The sequence below is a fragment of the Heterodontus francisci genome, chromosome 41 (assembly GCF_036365525.1).
Source record: "Heterodontus francisci isolate sHetFra1 chromosome 41, sHetFra1.hap1, whole genome shotgun sequence".
Classification (NCBI taxonomy): Eukaryota; Metazoa; Chordata; class Chondrichthyes; order Heterodontiformes; family Heterodontidae; genus Heterodontus; species Heterodontus francisci.
In genome coordinates, this window is record NC_090411.1 from 33,053,530 (window position 1) to 33,069,415 (window position 15,886).

At 47.7% G+C, this 15,886-nt stretch overlaps 1 protein-coding gene and 1 pseudogene across 1 annotated transcript; both read right to left on the reverse strand.

Moving 5' to 3' along the window:
* Window positions 1-281: 281 nt before the first annotated feature.
* Window positions 282-15,596, reverse strand: LOC137353696 (uncharacterized). Its single transcript, XM_068020056.1, has 4 exons — window positions 15,462-15,596; window positions 6,433-6,589; window positions 2,210-2,373; window positions 282-1,701 (listed from the first exon to the last, which is right to left on the reverse strand). Exons 1-4 carry the CDS (start codon window positions 15,534-15,536, stop codon window positions 1,444-1,446), a joined length of 654 nt encoding a protein of 217 aa, XP_067876157.1. The 5' UTR covers window positions 15,537-15,596; the 3' UTR covers window positions 282-1,443.
* LOC137354831 (U2 spliceosomal RNA) lies at window positions 13,310-13,418 on the reverse strand (annotated as a pseudogene).
* Window positions 15,597-15,886: the final 290 nt, after the last annotated feature.

The following is a 15,886-nucleotide window of genomic DNA, read 5'->3' on the forward strand; positions in this document are numbered from 1 at the left end:
GTTTAGAAGAATGAGAGGTGATCTATTGAAACATTTTAGATTCTGAGGGGGCTTGACAGGGTAGATGCTGAGAGGATGTTTCCCCTTGTGGGGGAATCTAGAACTAGGGGGCACAGTTTCAAAATAAGTCTCCCATTTAAGACAGCGATGAGGAGGAATCTCTTCTCTCAGACGCTTGTTAACCTTTGGAATTCTCTACCCCAGCAAGCAATGGAGGCCGGGTCATTGAATATATTTAAGGCTGAGATGGACAGATTTTTGATAAACAAGGGAGTCGAGGGTTATGTGGAGGGTGGGGGAGGGGTTGCGGCAGACAGGAATGGCACAGCAGGTTTGAGGGGCCGAATGGCCTACTCCTGCCACTGTTTCTCATGTTCTTATGTTCACTATGCTGTTGTATCCATTCAGGGAGTTGTGTTTTGCAGAAGGGGGTGTGTTATGCAGTTAAACATTGGGTGTGATATATGGGCAGGCGTGTTACACCAGAAGGTAATTATACACATTATACACTCACTGGCACTTTACTGCCTATAATACTAATCTAATCTCTGTGGGGATTTCTCGGATGTACAGGTGAGCAGAGGGTTTTAAGGCCAAAGCAAAATCTTAGATCTCATCTGCCCCAGAAACCAAGAGTAACCTGGAAATGTATTAGTTACTACACCAGGTGTGCAACACCCTCATTTGGCACGGATACAACCGGCCTCCTTTTGTGCCATAACCATTCTCTGATTCTGTGATTCTGTTCATCTGAGCCTCAAAATAACTGTTTTGCTCATCCTTTGGTGAATGGAGGTGTCAGCTATTGCAGGACAATGGCTGGACTCATCGAAATATTTTGTGCTGCACTCTCATAGTTATTAGATGGCACTATCACACTATAGGAAAACAACTGGCGATTGACAAATTAAATTGCTGATGTCTACAAGCAGATCCTTGGTACTGCGTTCTGTGACGCTTCTGGGCCTCTCTCGTGTCTTCGCTCGGCTTTGGTTACTACCAGTTGGGCTGGATGTGGGCTTCATTTCTCCCCTGCCCTACCTTTAGACCTGCTCAACTCTACTGTCTAGGTGAGCACCTCCCCCCGTTAATAGACAAACAAGTGGCAGTTGTCTGAGAAATGGTGCTACAACTGGGGGAGGGTGGGTGAGAAGTGGGCCTCGCTCTCCTCCAAGCTCTTCTTCTACATGAGCTAAAACTTCCTGGAGCCCTGAGAGCTGAAAGATTTATTTGTCGAAGTGAGGGAGATGTTTACTAAGTTCTTGCAACAGCGGAAATCCCTGAGCGTTATGCTTCCCTTAATTCCGCACCGTCCCCTCATATTGTCTATCTGTTGCGCTTTATTGCCAGCGTGGCCTTATCGGCTAGTCGTGCGGTCGTGTCGTCCTTAAAGTTCAAAAGTCAACTTGAACAGTCAGACCCTCCTCGCGCATGAGGAATGGCTCAGCGCGTCGAAGGAGAGAGCAGGCTGGCCTGGGGAGAGTGCAGCTCCGCGCTCATCCACAACCGGTGCTGGGGAGGGTACCGCACACGCCATGTGATGTCATCAATGCGCGCTGAGGCTTCGCTCCGACCCGACCAGTCACGGATCTCAGCTTCAGGCGGGAGAGCAGGATTTGCGTTGTTCGGGTATTTCTCCAAGTGTTCTGTAGGCCAGGTGAGCTCACCCTGTTCACTTCCAAGTGACCGTTTCCCCACGATCTGTTTGAACACAGGAAGAAAACAGAAAAAAAAAGTTCCAAGTGTTTTTAACTCTTTTTGGAGATAAGAGTGCAGCTTTTGCGGAGTGCAGTACTGAGCCTTGCAGACTCAAAAAGCCCCAGGTTCCAGCCATGGTCTCTGCTGCCAGCTGACCCCAGCTAGATTGGGAGTAGGGACCTGAATTCCCCTAGAGTGAGGCAGGAAGTAGAAAAAATGAGCCAGGATCCCATCTAATCAATGAAGAAGAAAGGAAGTTCTCCCCAGTGTCCCAGCTAACATTTATCCTTGAACTGCCACCTAAAACATTATCTGGTCATTTACCTCATTGTTGTTTGTGCGGGAGCTTGCTTAGTTGTTGCGTTTCCTACATTACAACAGTGACTACACTTCAAAAGTTACAATAAAGTGACTTGGGACATCCTGAGGTTGCGAAGAGCATTACAGATATCCAAGTTCTTACTGTCAGGAGAAGGAATATTGTTGCTGGATTTTCCCATTTGAGCCTTACCCTGTGCAGCAATGTCCTCTGTGGTGCTGTGGAAGGTGTAGATCTAGCTGCCTCTGGTGGGACGGCACAGTACGTCTCCAGTTTCAGAAGGTCACAGCTACGGAAGCAGCATTGCTCCACGATTCCTCGGTTCTGCCTGCTCCGACGACCCACCACTCTGCTGACTGGGAACGAGGAGAGTGGAGGCATTAAACATACAGGAATCAAACAGCCAATTACGCAAAGGGCTCGTCTTCAATTTGCCTTCCTTGCATTTCACTCAAATGCTTGCTTTATCTTCTTATTCCAGTAATTTTCATTACTGGCAGAAAGAAATAATTTCAATACTTTCAGCAGTTTGAGTCCCCATCAAACACTCCCAGGGCAGGTACAGTCGCAGAGAATTGCAGCCAAGGTAGCAATTCAAAGGTCCAAGCAGCGGGCCGTCGGGGGCTACATCCGACCTGCTTGCCTACCCTTTTTCCAAGGTTACATTCGCGCCCGGGTGTCCCTGGAGAAGGAGGATGCGGTGTCTGCCGGTACGCTTGAGGCCTTCCGTGACCGGTGGGCACCGCAGGGGCTGCAGTGCATAATAGATACAAAGAATTGCATTTAAATTTGAGTTTTTGTTTTGTTTATATGATTTTAATAAAGTTATTTTATATAATGTATATAAAGGGGTCCTGAAGAATAAAGGCCCCCTCAACAAAAATATGTAAAAGGAGCCTGGGGTGTCAAGACCACCTAAAAAAAAACAGGTTATACAGAGTAAAGCTCCCTCTACACTATCCCCATCAAACACTCACAAAAAAAAACAGGGTTAGAGACAGAGTAAAGCTCCCTCTACACTGTCCCCATCAAACACTCCTGGGACAGGTACAGTACGGGGTTAGATACAGAGTAAAGCTCCTTCTACACTGTCCCCATTAAACACGCCCGGGACAGGTACAGTACGGGGTTAGATACAGAGTAAAGCTTCCTCTACACTGTCCCCATCAAACACAAAAAAAAAGAAAAAAGAAAAAAAAAAATGGGGGTTAGATACAGAGTAAAGCTCCCTCTACACTGTCCCCATCAAACACTCCCGGGACAGGTACAGGATGGGGTTAGATACAGAGTAAAGCTCCCTCTACACTGTCCCCATCAAACACTCCCGGGACAGGTACAGTACGGGGTTAGATACAGAGTAAAGCTCCCTCTACACTGTCCCCATCAAATACTCCCAGGACAGGTACAGCACTGGGTTAGATACAGAGTAAAGCTCCCTCTACACTGTCCCCATCAAACACTCCCGGGACAGGTACAGTACGGGATTACATATAGAGTAAAGCTCCCTCTACACTGTCCCCATCAAACACTCCCAGGACAGGTACAGGATGGGGTTAGATACAGAGTAAAGCTCCCTCTACACTGTCCCCATCAAACACTCCCAGGACAGGTACAGGATGGGGTTAGATACAGAGTAAAGCTCCCTCTACACTGTCCCCATCAAACACTCCCAGGGCAGATACAGCACGGGGTTAGATACAGAGTAAAGTTCCCTCTACACTGTCCCCATCAAACACTCCCAGGACAGGTACAGGATGGGGTTAGATACAGAGTAAAGCTCCCTCTCCACTGTCCCCATCAAACACTCCCGGGACAGGTACAGGATGGGGTTAGATACAGAGTAAAGCTCCCTCTACACTGTCCCCATCAAATACTCCCGGGACAGGTACAGGATGGGGTTAGATACAGAGTAAAGCTCCCTCTACACTGTCCCCATCAAACACTCCCAGGGAGTGCATTTTATACACTCAATGTAATGGGACAGATTTAGTTACAATAGATTTGATATTAAGAATGATAGAATAATATAGTGCATCGTGCCTGTGCTGGTTCTTTGAAAGAGCTATCCAATTAGTCCCTCTCCCCTACTCTTTCCCCATAGTTCTGCAAACTTCTATTCAAGTATTTATCCAATTCCTTTTGAAAGATATTATTGATCTGCTTCATCAGCCTTTCATCAGTACATTCCAGATTGTAACAACTCGCCATGTAATTTTTTTTCCTCAAGTCACTTCTGGCTCTTTAGCCCATTGTCTTAAATCTGTGTCCTCTAGTTACCGATCTTCCTGCCAGTGGAAACAGTTTTTCCTTATTTACTCTATCAAAAACCTCTAATGATTTTGAACACTTTTATTTAAATGAGCCCTTAACCTTCTCTGCTCTAAGCAGAACAACCCCAATTACTCCAGTATCACCACATGACTGAAGCCTTTCACCCCTAGCACTGTTCTGGTAAATCTCTTCCACACTCTCTCTAAGGCTTACGTGGTTCTCAGAATTGGTCACACAACATCAGCTGGGCTTAACCAGTGTTTTATAAAGGTTCAGCATAACTTCCTTGCTTTTGTACTCTGTGCTTGTATTTAAAAAGCCTGTTTATGTTTTTTTCTGGAATGAACAGAGATCCTATATGGGACTGTAATAGTGGAGAGTTCAATTCCTAGGGGAAACAAGCTACTAATGAAGACATTAGGAGTAACATATAAAGTCAGGGGAAAGTTTTTCACCGCAGGGCTCCCTTCCTAACAGCACTGTAGGTGTACCTACCCCACATGGACTGCAGCGGTTCAAGAATGGACAGGAAAGTGGAGTTGAGGCCAAGATGAGATCAGCCATGATTGTATTGAATGGCAGAGCAGGCTCGAGGGGCTGAATTACCTACTCTTGCTCCTAGTTCTTCTGTTCTTATGTTCTCAAGGGCAATTAGTGATGGGCAATAAATGCTGGCCTAGCCAGCGACGCCCAAATCCCATAAATGAATCCAAAAAAAAGAAACTAATTGAATTAGACAGTGTATAAATGGGTTGAAGAGAGAAGAGATCGAGTCAAAGGGTGAGTTGGTGAATGGTGATGTTAATCTTTGTTCCTCGAAGATTATTATTTTCCGATAGAGGAAGATCGGGCAAGGGGATCTGGATGATGAGATACAATGCAGAGTGTGGCCCATTGATGAGGCTTTGATTAATCTGTCAGTTAGCTTTCCATGAAATTCAGTAATCTGCCGAGCTATCGACAAAGCCATGTAAACATGCCCCATTGAACTCATAACAGGCTAAATACATCCAGTCAGCACTTCTAATCCCCATGCTAGTTACATGTCATGGACTGTAAATATAACTTAACAAGCGTAAATATAACTAAACTTAAGTGTAAATACAACTTAATGTAATGGAGAATTCTCCAATTTCCTGGCCAATATTTATCCCTCAAGCAGCATCAGCAAAACAGATGTTTTGGCTATGGTCACTTTGCTGTTTGTGGGATCTTGCTGGGCACTATTTGGCTTGAGTGTTTGCCTATATAACAACAGTGAGTGCTGTTTTTTTGGCTGCAAAGTGTTGATAATGTCGATAGAAATGCAAGCTCTTTCATTCTCTGGGAATAGTGGTCACCCGGGAAAAGTGCCGGAGAATGGGCAACACCAGTGGAACTGTACCCCAGGGAGGGAGCTAGCACTGTCTGCAATAATGGGGAAGGAAGAAATACTGAACGAAAATTAAGGTAATTCAACCTAAGACAGACTTGTTACAAGTTCAGGAGACAGTGGGGTCACCCAATCAATGGCAACTAATGGACAGAAGCTATTCAATCAATGGCAAGGAATGGATAGAAATCATCCAATCAATGGAAGTGAAAGGCTGGTGGCTTCTATTGCAGATGGCCAATCACAATACCAGGTTTATCACTGGGCAGCAAGTTGAAAATCTCCCGCTATGAGTTCTCATAATCAATATTTTTTTTGAAAATTGGGAGTGCACTGATACTGAGCATTGGAGTACTATGATTCAGAGTGCGGTAAGGGGGCAGGTGTAGTTTCAAATCTCAATCGATTGCTTCCAAAAGTGAACACCATTGAACAGGAGGTACCAAGGAGCGGCTGCAACATCTCCCAGCAAGCATGCATAGAGAAAATATAACAGGAAGGACCAAGCATTTGGGGGTTCCTGGTTACCTGGTGGTGGGTAAGATACAAAGAGCATGGACATGGCCCAGGAGTGGGCTGCACATTAACCCTCCTCACTGCAAGGCAGGCAGATCGGGGAATTGAAAAAAATATAGAACAAGTTGGGAAACGTACCAAAGGACACTCTCTATTCATTCTGAGTTGAATTGGTGCTTGCAGGAAAAGATTTCAGACCGTTATTTGTGTTGCGTCTACATTTTGTGATATTTAAGGATAGAAAATGCGTTCTCACCAAAATAAAACCCTCTCTCCGCACAGATGAACTGCAGTGCGTCCACGAGTTCCGCTCCACATAACGTCTCCTCTACTCGTGCCTCAGATGTCCCTATGTAAACAGTGAGAGCAAGCAAGACACAGAGTGGCTGCACAGGGCTCCTGGAAGCAACTACCTAGGAATGAAAAAGAGATTTGCCTCAATTTACTTTTTGTCAAACCTTATTATCCTGGGATAATCTCAGGATCCCTCAGCCCCGCTCCCCTCAATTTTCCCTTAGACTACAGGCTTTTGAAACCCAATTTGGCTCCACCCAGCCACTTGATTTATCACAACTTATCTTTTGGTCTTTCAAACCTTGAGCCTGTGGCAAAGGCCTTAATCCTTCATTTGGGCTGCCAACCCTCCAGGTTTGCCTTGGAGTCTCCAGGAATTGAAGATTAATCTCCTGGACACAGCTGTGAGCAACACCCGAGAGAAAAGTCATAGCAAAGTTAGAAATATTATGTTTTTTTAAAATTTTCTTTGAATTATTTTGTTAATTGATTTATAAAAATTTTGGCAATATGGAAGTAAAGGCTGTTTGACTAACACAGGGCTGTCGGGAGCAGGAGGCACGCTAAATGGCACCTCCAGGAATATGGCCAACCAGAGTTGGCAACCCAGCCCCTCATCTATGCTAAATTCTCAGAGAGTGAGAAAAAAATTGTCACCCATCCCCACCCTCACACATTCTGTCACTGGCACAGACATCAGACAAAAAGGAGCATGCTCAGGACAATTCAGAATTAGGGGTCATAAATATTAGATAGTCATGAATAAAAGAAAGAATAAGAAAAATTGCCATTTATTTGGCAATTTTCACAATCTCAGCATGCCCTAAAGCGCTTGACAGTCAATGAAGTACTTTTTGAAGTGTAGTCACTGTTGTAATGTAGGGAAAGGTGGCAGCCAATGTGCGCACAGCAAGATCCCACAAACAGCAATTTGATAATGACCAGGTCATCTGTTTTTTTTGTGATGTTGATTTGAGAATAAATATTGGCCCAGGACACCAATTTATTGATAAATCTCCTGCAAGGGGTTCTCAAAATCAATTTTTAAAGATATTTGTTAATAAATTTAAATCCAATAGCGAATTCAGGAGAACCTTCTTTACACAGAGTGGTGAGAATGTGGAACTCGCTACCACATGAAATAGTTGAGGTAAATAGCATAGATGCATTTAAGGGGAAACCAGATAAACACATGAGGGAGAAAGGAATAAAAAGATATGGTGATAGAGGGAGAGGAATTAGGGTGGGAGGAGGCTCATGTGGAGCATAAACACTGATAAAAGCAGTTGGGCCAAATGACCTCTTCCTGTGCTGTAAATTCAATGTAATTCTATGTAGTCAGCATACACTCGGTATTAAGGGAATAATAAGGGTACTCCACAATAGTGTGATGCAGGTTGAAGGGTACTCAGTTCCTGTATGACAAAAACTTGCAGGGACCCGGTAGCTTTTAGAGCCTAACCTCTTGAGACAGTCCTCACTGTCTACAGCACAACAATGGACCGCGCTGATACACCATTAGAACCTGTGCCAACAACACAGGGCTGTGGAATTAACCCACTGAGCACTGAGTGTCCTTAGAGGGATAGGAAGGTGTCTAAGCTCTCCACTGCCCAACCAAACAAACAGTTTTTTTTTCCAAAATATACTTTATTCATAAAAATCTGTAAAAATTACATTCCCAAACAGTTTCAAACAGCATCAAGTCAAAAAATACAAACAGTGCAAAGATGATCAGTTTCCTTCAATACAATCATGAGTTGCCTCACAACCCTTCCATTTCATTGTCATGCCATATACATTTTTACATTTACAGCACACAAAATTTTCCCGATACAGTTCGAGGGGTTTCCCATGGGTCCAGCCCCTCAGTTCAGCTTGGTGGGGGGACCTTACACTGTGGTCTTTCCCCATTGAGCCTTTGCTGCGGCTGCCCCAAGCTTTAGTGCGTCCCTCAGCACGTAGTCCTGGACCTTGGAATGTGCCAGTCTGCAACACTCGGTGGTGGACAACTCTTTGCGCTGAAAGACCAGCAAGTTTCGGGCAGACCAAAGGGCGTCTTTCACCGAATTGATAGTCCTCCAGCAGCAGTTGATGTTTGTCTCGGTGTGCGTCCCTGGGAACAGCCCGTAGAGCACTGACTCCTGTGTTACAGAGCTGCTTGGGATGAACCTCGACAAAACCCACTGCATCTCTTTCCACACCTGCTTTGCAAAGACACACTCCAGAAGGAGGTGGGCAACCGTCTCTTCCCCACCACAGCCACCGCGGGGGCATTGTGCGGAGGGGGCGAGACTTCGGGCAGGAAGGATCTGACGGGGAGGGCCCTTCTCACCACCAGCCAAGCTACATCTTGGTGCTTGTTTGAAAGTTCTGGTGATGAGGCATTCCGCCAAATGACTTTGACGGTCTGCTCGGGGAACCATCCGACAGGATCCACCGTCTCCTTTCCCCGTAGGCCCTTGAGGACATTCCGTGCAGACTACTGCCTGATGGACCGGTGGTCAAAGGTGTTTTCCCGCAGAAACTGCTCCACGAAGGATAGGTGGTACGGCACAGTCTAACTGCGTGGAGTGTTCCGCGGCAATGTGACCAGGCCCGGCCTTCGCAACACCGGGGACAGATAGAACCTCAGCACGTAGTGACACTTGGAGTTTGCGTACTGGGGATCTACACACAGCTTGATGCAGCCGCACACGAAGGTGGTCATCAGGATGAGGGCCACGTTGGGTACATTTTTCCCGCCCTTATCCAGAGATTTGAACATCGTGTCCCTCCGGACCCGGTCCATTTTACATTCCCAGATGAAGCGGAAAATGGCTCGGGTGACCGCCACAGCGCAGGAGTGGGGTATGGACCAGACATGAGCCACGTAGAGCAACAACGTGAGCGCCTCGCACCTGATGACCAGGTTCTTACCCACAATGGAGAGAGATCGCTGCCCCCACATGCCCAACTTTTGTCGTACCTTGGCTACTCGCTCCTCCCAGGTTTTGGTGCATGCCCCGGCCCTTCCGAACCATATCCCCAGCACCTTCAGGTAATCTGACCTGACGGTGAAGGGGACACAGGATTGGTGAGCTCAGTTCCCAAAGAACATGGCCTCGCTCTTGCCGTGGTTAACTTTGGCTCCCGAGGCCAGTTCGAACTGGTCGCAGATGCTCATCAGTCTGCGCACGGACAGCGGATCCGAGCAGAAGACGGCGACGTCATCCATGTACAGGGAGGTTTTAACCTGAGTGCCTCCACTGCCTGGGATTGTCACCCCTCTTATGCTCGCATCCTTCCTAATAGACTCAGCAAAGGGTTCAATACAGCAAACAAACAAGACCGGGGAGAGAGGACAGCCCTGTCTGACTCCAGATTTGATCGGGAAACTTTCCAATTCCCACCCATTGATTGAGACTGTGCTTCTAATGTTTGTGTAGAGCAGTTGGATCCAATTGCAGATTCCCTCCCCAAACCCCATTTCGGAAAGCACGTCCATCATGTAGGTGTGCGATATCCTGTCAAAAGCCTTCTCCTGGTCCAGGCTGATGAGGCAGGTGTCCACCCTCCTGTCCCGCACGTAGGCGATCGTATCCCTGAGTAGCGCGAGACGATCAGACATCTTCCTGCCGGGTACAGTACAGGTCTGATCCGGGTGGATCACCAACTCCAGAGCAGACTTGACTCGACTGGCTATGACTTTGGACAGAATTTTGGAGTCAACATTAAGCAGTGAGATGGGCCGCAAATTTCTGATTTCTGCCCTCTCCCCCTTCCGCTTGTAAATGGGGGTGGTGATGCCTTTCCTCATGGATTCTGACATGCTGCCGGCCAGGAGCATACTCTCGTATACTTCCAGCAGGTCCGGGCCGACCCAGTCCCACAGGGCCGAGTACAACTCGACCGGTAAGCCGTTACTTCCAGGAGTTTTACTCGGCTCGAAGGACTCGACGGCCTTTGTCAGCTCATCCAGAGTTAGCGGCTTGTCCAGTCTCTCCCTCCTGCTGTCGTCTAAGACCTCTGTGATAGATGACAGGAAGGACTGGGAGGCTCTGCTGTCTGTGAGCTTCGCGTCATACAGCCCAGCATAAAAGGATTTGCTGATCCTTAGTACGTCGGACTGCGAAGACGTTACCGAGCCATCTTCTTCCTTCAGGCTGCTGATAACAGAGCTCTCTCTGTGTACCTTTTGGAAGAAGTAACGCGAGCACGTCTCATCCTGCTCGATGGAGCGGACTCTGGACCGGAAGATGATCTTGGAGGCCTCCTTGGCAAAGAGCGAGGCCTGCTGGCTCTTCACCTCTTGGACATCCTCCTTGACCTCGACCCCCATTGACTGCAACCGGAGTAAATTTTGCATAATTTTCTGGAGTCGGGACATTTCCCTCTGTCTCTCTCTCGCCTTCTGAACACCTTTGTGGATGAAGAACCTCCTGATGTTCTCCTTGATCGCTTCCCACCAGTGAACTGGAGACTCAAAGAGGGGTTTCACGGTCCTCCAACCTTTGTAATCCCTTTTGAGTTCCTCAACGTTCTCTGGGGTCAGCAGTGTAGCATTGAGCTTCCACGTCCCTCTGCCAACCCGCTGGTCGTCCTGTAAGTGACATTCGGCCAGTAAGAGGCAGTGGTCGGAGAAGAACATCGGCTTGATGTCGGTGGATCCGACCGTGACAGCACGGGACACAAACAGGAAGTCAATCCTGGAACGGGCAGACACGTCCGATCTTGACCATGTGTATCTGCGCTGCGCTCCGTCTGCAGGTTTGCTGAAGACGTCGTGCAGTTTGGCATCTTTAACTGTTTCTATTAGGAATCTGGACGTAGCGTCCAGTTTGCTGTCATCACTGCCGGATCGTCCAGCCGCATCGATGATGCAGTTGAAGTCACTGCCTAGGATGACCGGCCTGGACGTCGCCAGCAGCAGTGGGAGCTGCTGGAAGACGGTCAGCCGCTCGCTGCGTTGTACCGGGGCGTACAAGTTGATCAACCGGAGCGGAGCGTTGTTGTACATCACGTCTGCTACGAGGAGGCGGCCGCCCACCACCTCCTTAACTTCGGAGATGGTGAAATTACCTCCCCGCAGCAGAATACCCAGGCCGGAGAAACGGCAATCATTACCCCCTGACCAGATCGATGGCCCGTGGGACCACCATCGCAACCACTGCCTGTAGGTGCTGAGGTGTGGTATTCCACACTCCTGTAGAAACAGTAGGTCAGCTTTGACCTTGGCAAGGTAATCCAAGGTTGAAACGCATCGCGTAGCTGACTTAATGCTACGCACATTAATGGAAGCAATCCTTACACCCATTTTTTAAAGTTAGTTGTTGCTTCCCATACCATTTGTCCTTGCTAGTCCCAGTCCTTCGGGATGTTCCTGCATACCCATCGTGTGCGCGAGCAGTTTCACGTTGGTTGGGCTCAGAAACCCCTCTTGGTTTTTCATGCAGTGTTTGTTCTGCTCGGGTGACATCAGGGGGGTGGTCTTGTAGGCAGAGAGGATTGGGTTGTCCTCAGTTGCTTCCATCTGTTCCTCCCCGAAAACATCACTGCTCCCGGCCTCCGGGAGCTGGGGTGCGCCAGATGTGTCTTTGCTCCCGGTGTCCCGGAGCTGAGACGCGTTGGCCACATCGTTACGTGTGGCGCTTTGGGGTTGGGGCACGCCGGGCCCATCACAGCTTCCAGTGCCCGGGGGCTGGGATGCTTTATCATCCATCTCGGAGTTCTGCCGCCTCTTTTGAAGGGGCTGTCGTTCCAGCATTCCCCCGTCCAGTGAAGAGGAGTTGTTGCAGTCTGATTCAGAAGATAGCCTCCTCTTGCCACTGGTTTGGGTGGTGGCCTGTTCCACTTTGGGGTGTTTTTTCTTTGTGGTTTCCCTCTGGACCACTTGCCACTGATCTGCTGCCTCCTCCTTCATTGATTCTGTCTGTGGAGGAGGGGTTTCCGGGCACTGGGTAGGTGCTGGGTCGCTGGTTTCAGCTGCCTCCCCTTCCTTCTCCTTCTCAGGTTGAAGTTCCTCACTGCGGAGAAGGTTGTTGGTCTCCTTTCGAACACCGGACGCCTTCGTCGAACCTTCTCCCAGCCTTTCCTTGGACCTTGCCGCCTGAGCATAACTGAGGCAGCGTTTGGGGCAGGTCTTGTAGAGATGGCCTGCCGCACCGCACAACTTGCAACACTTAGTCTGTTTACAGTCCTTGGTCTGATGGCCTTCCTCCTTGCAGTTCTTGCAAACAACCGTGCTGCAGTCGGCCGCCACGTGACCAGATTTGCCGCAGGTGTCGCAAACTCTGGGCTGCCCAGCGAAGACCAAGAAGCCTCGACTTCCCCCGATAGCGAAGCTGGAGGGAGGGTGGATGATGGCTCCACTGGGATCTACCTTCAAGGTCACCTTGACCTGCCGCTTGCTGGTCCAAATCCCAAAGGGGTCCTTGACATCAGTGCTGCTGCCGGCCACCTCGACGTACCTGGCGAGAAAGGTGAGTACATCCACCACCGGAACATGGGGGTTGTAGAGGTGAATCGTCACCACCCGGTCCCGTTGTGACGGAAGCGTGAAGAGCGGCTCCGCTGCGAGGATCGACAGTGGCGCCCGGTCCCCTTTCTCCTTGAACGCCTTCAGGAACTTGATGCATCCCGCCACGTTCTGGAACGTCACGTCGAAGTAGCCACTGCTGGGGAAATCCTGCAGGCAGAAGACGTCCGTCGCTTGAAATCCGCAGCAATCGAAGAGAATTTTCTTGATGAAGAAGATGCGATCGACCGGTGCATCTCCTTCCTTGTCCTTCACGACCACCCGAACGGTGTTGCGCACTCCCTGGCCTGAAGCTCAAAGATTGGTTATAGCCATTTTACTCAAAGCTTCCCCAGGATCAAAAGGCAATGATCATGGTCTCTTCTCAATCAAATAAGCACTGATAAGAACAGATACTACACTTGATCTTAGCCAAAAGGCCGAGTAGCCAACCAAACAAACATTGGGAGATCTAGTTGGTCAGTAAGTTTGATAGACACCTTAAGGATTTTGTGACACAAACCATGAACATTCAGGAGAATAATCCTTTTGATAAAACTTACTCCCCTGCCCCTATCTCTCGTCTCTCCTATTCTGAATACATGGACCCTTTCTTGGGTAGGGTTCCATGGTACCTCTAGTCAAATATATCTTGAGGGTGAATTCTCAGAATTGTCATAAAGAAGAGCTGTCAAGTGGATAATGAGATGATGAGACACTTATCGGGTAAATGGTGAGGAAAGGGTTAGTCAGACAGATAGTAAAGGGATTTCTTACATAATAACAATAACTACACTTCATTGCCTGTGCAGTGCTTTGGGATGTCCTGGGGATGTGAAAGATGCTATATAAATGCAAGTTCTTTCTTTATTTTCTATTTTTTCTCCGATTTCCAACATTTGTATTTGTTTTAATCTATCTGACACACACTGGATGCCATTATTATTCTAGTCCTGTCTTATTGAGATGTCGTATGCTGGAAATGTGCAAAAACTCAGCTTCTAAGGGGTTAATGTGACAAAGCAAATAAACAGTAAACAATCTTTTTGGCCCAAGGTGCTCTCTGTGCTTATTAACTTGATCTTTAACCTTTAAACTGGTTTGATAACTGGTTCTATTTTGAGGAGCAATTGAAAGGACTTCTGTCATTTGACAAATACAAATACCCCACACACTCCAATTTCAAAATACTGTAACCCCAATATATCTCAACCCCAAAATATCTCCAACAAGAGAGAACATAATCACCTTCCCTTGACATTCAACGGCATTACCATCACCGAATCCCCCACTATGAACACCTTGAGGACACCCAGAAACTTAACTGGACCAGCCACATAAATGTGACTACTAGAGCAGGTCAGAGGCTGGGAATTCTGCAGTGAGTGACATAGCTCCTGACTCCAGAAAGCCTGCCCAGCATCTACAAGGCACAAGTCAGGAGTGTGATGGAATACTCTTCAATTGTCTGGATGGGTGCAGCTCCAACAACACTCAAGAGGCTCGACACCATCCAGGACAAAGCAGTCCGGTTGATTGACACCCCATCCACCACCTTAAATATTCACCCCCTCCACCACCGACGCACAGTGGCTGCAGTATGTACCATCTATAAGATGTAAAGCAGAAAATCGCCAAGGATTCTTCAACAGCACCTGCAAGTCCATGACCTCTACCTCCTAGAAGGACAAGGGTAGAAGGTGCATGGAAACAGCACCATCTCAAGTTCTCCTCCAAGTCACACACCATCCTGATTTGGAAATATATCGCCGTTTCTTCACTGTCACTGGGGGGAAATCCTAGAACTCTTTCCCTAACAACACAGTTGGAGCACCTTTACCAAATGGACTGTGACAGTCCACCAGTACCTTGTCAAGGGAAGTTAGGGATGGGCAATAAATTCTAGTCTTGTCAGCGATGCCCACATCCCATGAATGAATAAAAAAAAAGGTAGGCATTAAAAAACGGTTTGCTGTATTGACTGGAGAGGAGGAATCCTCCCTGGCATCCTGTCCAATAAGCCTCTGTCAACCAACACCATCAAATTAACTGGTCAGTCCATTTCATCACTGTTTATGGGATTCTCCTGTGCACAAGGAGCTTCTGCAGTTGCCATTTTGGCAAAAGACCCAGAGGGGAGATGAGTTTATTTTTAAATGCATTGAGTTGATCTGGAACGCGCTGCCTGAAAGGGCAGTGGAAGCAGATTCAATAGTAACTTTCAAAAGGGATTATACACTTGACTTGAAAATAAAATAGCAGTGCTATGGGGAAAGAGCTGGGTGAGTGGGACTAATTGGATAGCTCTTTCAAAGGGCCAGCACAGGAATGATGGGCCAAAATGGCCTTCTTCTGTGCTGTATGGTTCAATGAATACTTCATGCAAAACACTGTGAGATGTGGTACTTAAAGTTAACCTTTCCTTTGTAAAGGTTTGAAGAAGGAGAAATCTTTGCAATGAAATCCTGGAAGAAACTGCCAAATTTCTAAGTTACCTTAAAGGGGGACGTCCCCATGAAAGGGGGCACCTGGTGAATCCCAGTCAAGCTGAGGGCATGATGCCTTCCCATTATCGAGCAGCTTGCTCTTCCAGGCACTGACCAAGGAAAACTTCACAGCAGAGCTGAGTCCCAAAGTGACACGAGGCTAATAGCTGCAGCAAATGTTATCAAGCTCTATCAGAAGGACTTTGCTCTGCTGAGGTTGCTAGCCAGCTGTGTATGTCTGAGGGAGGGAGGAGCTGGGCGAGAGCAGAGGTTTCCAACAGAAAATTAGTGCATCGAATTTACAGCACAGAAACAGGCCATTCAGCCCACGAGCCTCCTCCCAACCCCTCTTCATCTAACCCCTTCAACATATCCTTCTTTTCCTTTCTTCATCATGTGTTTATCTAACTTTGCCTTAAATGCATTGATGCTAT

What these genes read in the sequence shown, in the direction of transcription:
- LOC137353696 (XM_068020056.1), bottom strand. Translation starts at nt 15,536, where the DNA reads ATGGGAAGGCATCATGCCCTCAGCTTGACTGGGATTCACCAGGTGCCC. An exon ending in GGAGAGAGGGTTTTATTTTG is followed by an intron (nt 2,374 to 6,432) that starts GTGAGAACGCAT and finishes CCTCGTTCCCAG; the next exon opens with TCAGCAGAGTGGTGGGTCGT. An exon ending in AGAGGACATTGCTGCACAGG is followed by an intron (nt 1,702 to 2,209) that starts GTAAGGCTCAAA and finishes GTGTTCAAACAG; the next exon opens with ATCGTGGGGAAACGGTCACT.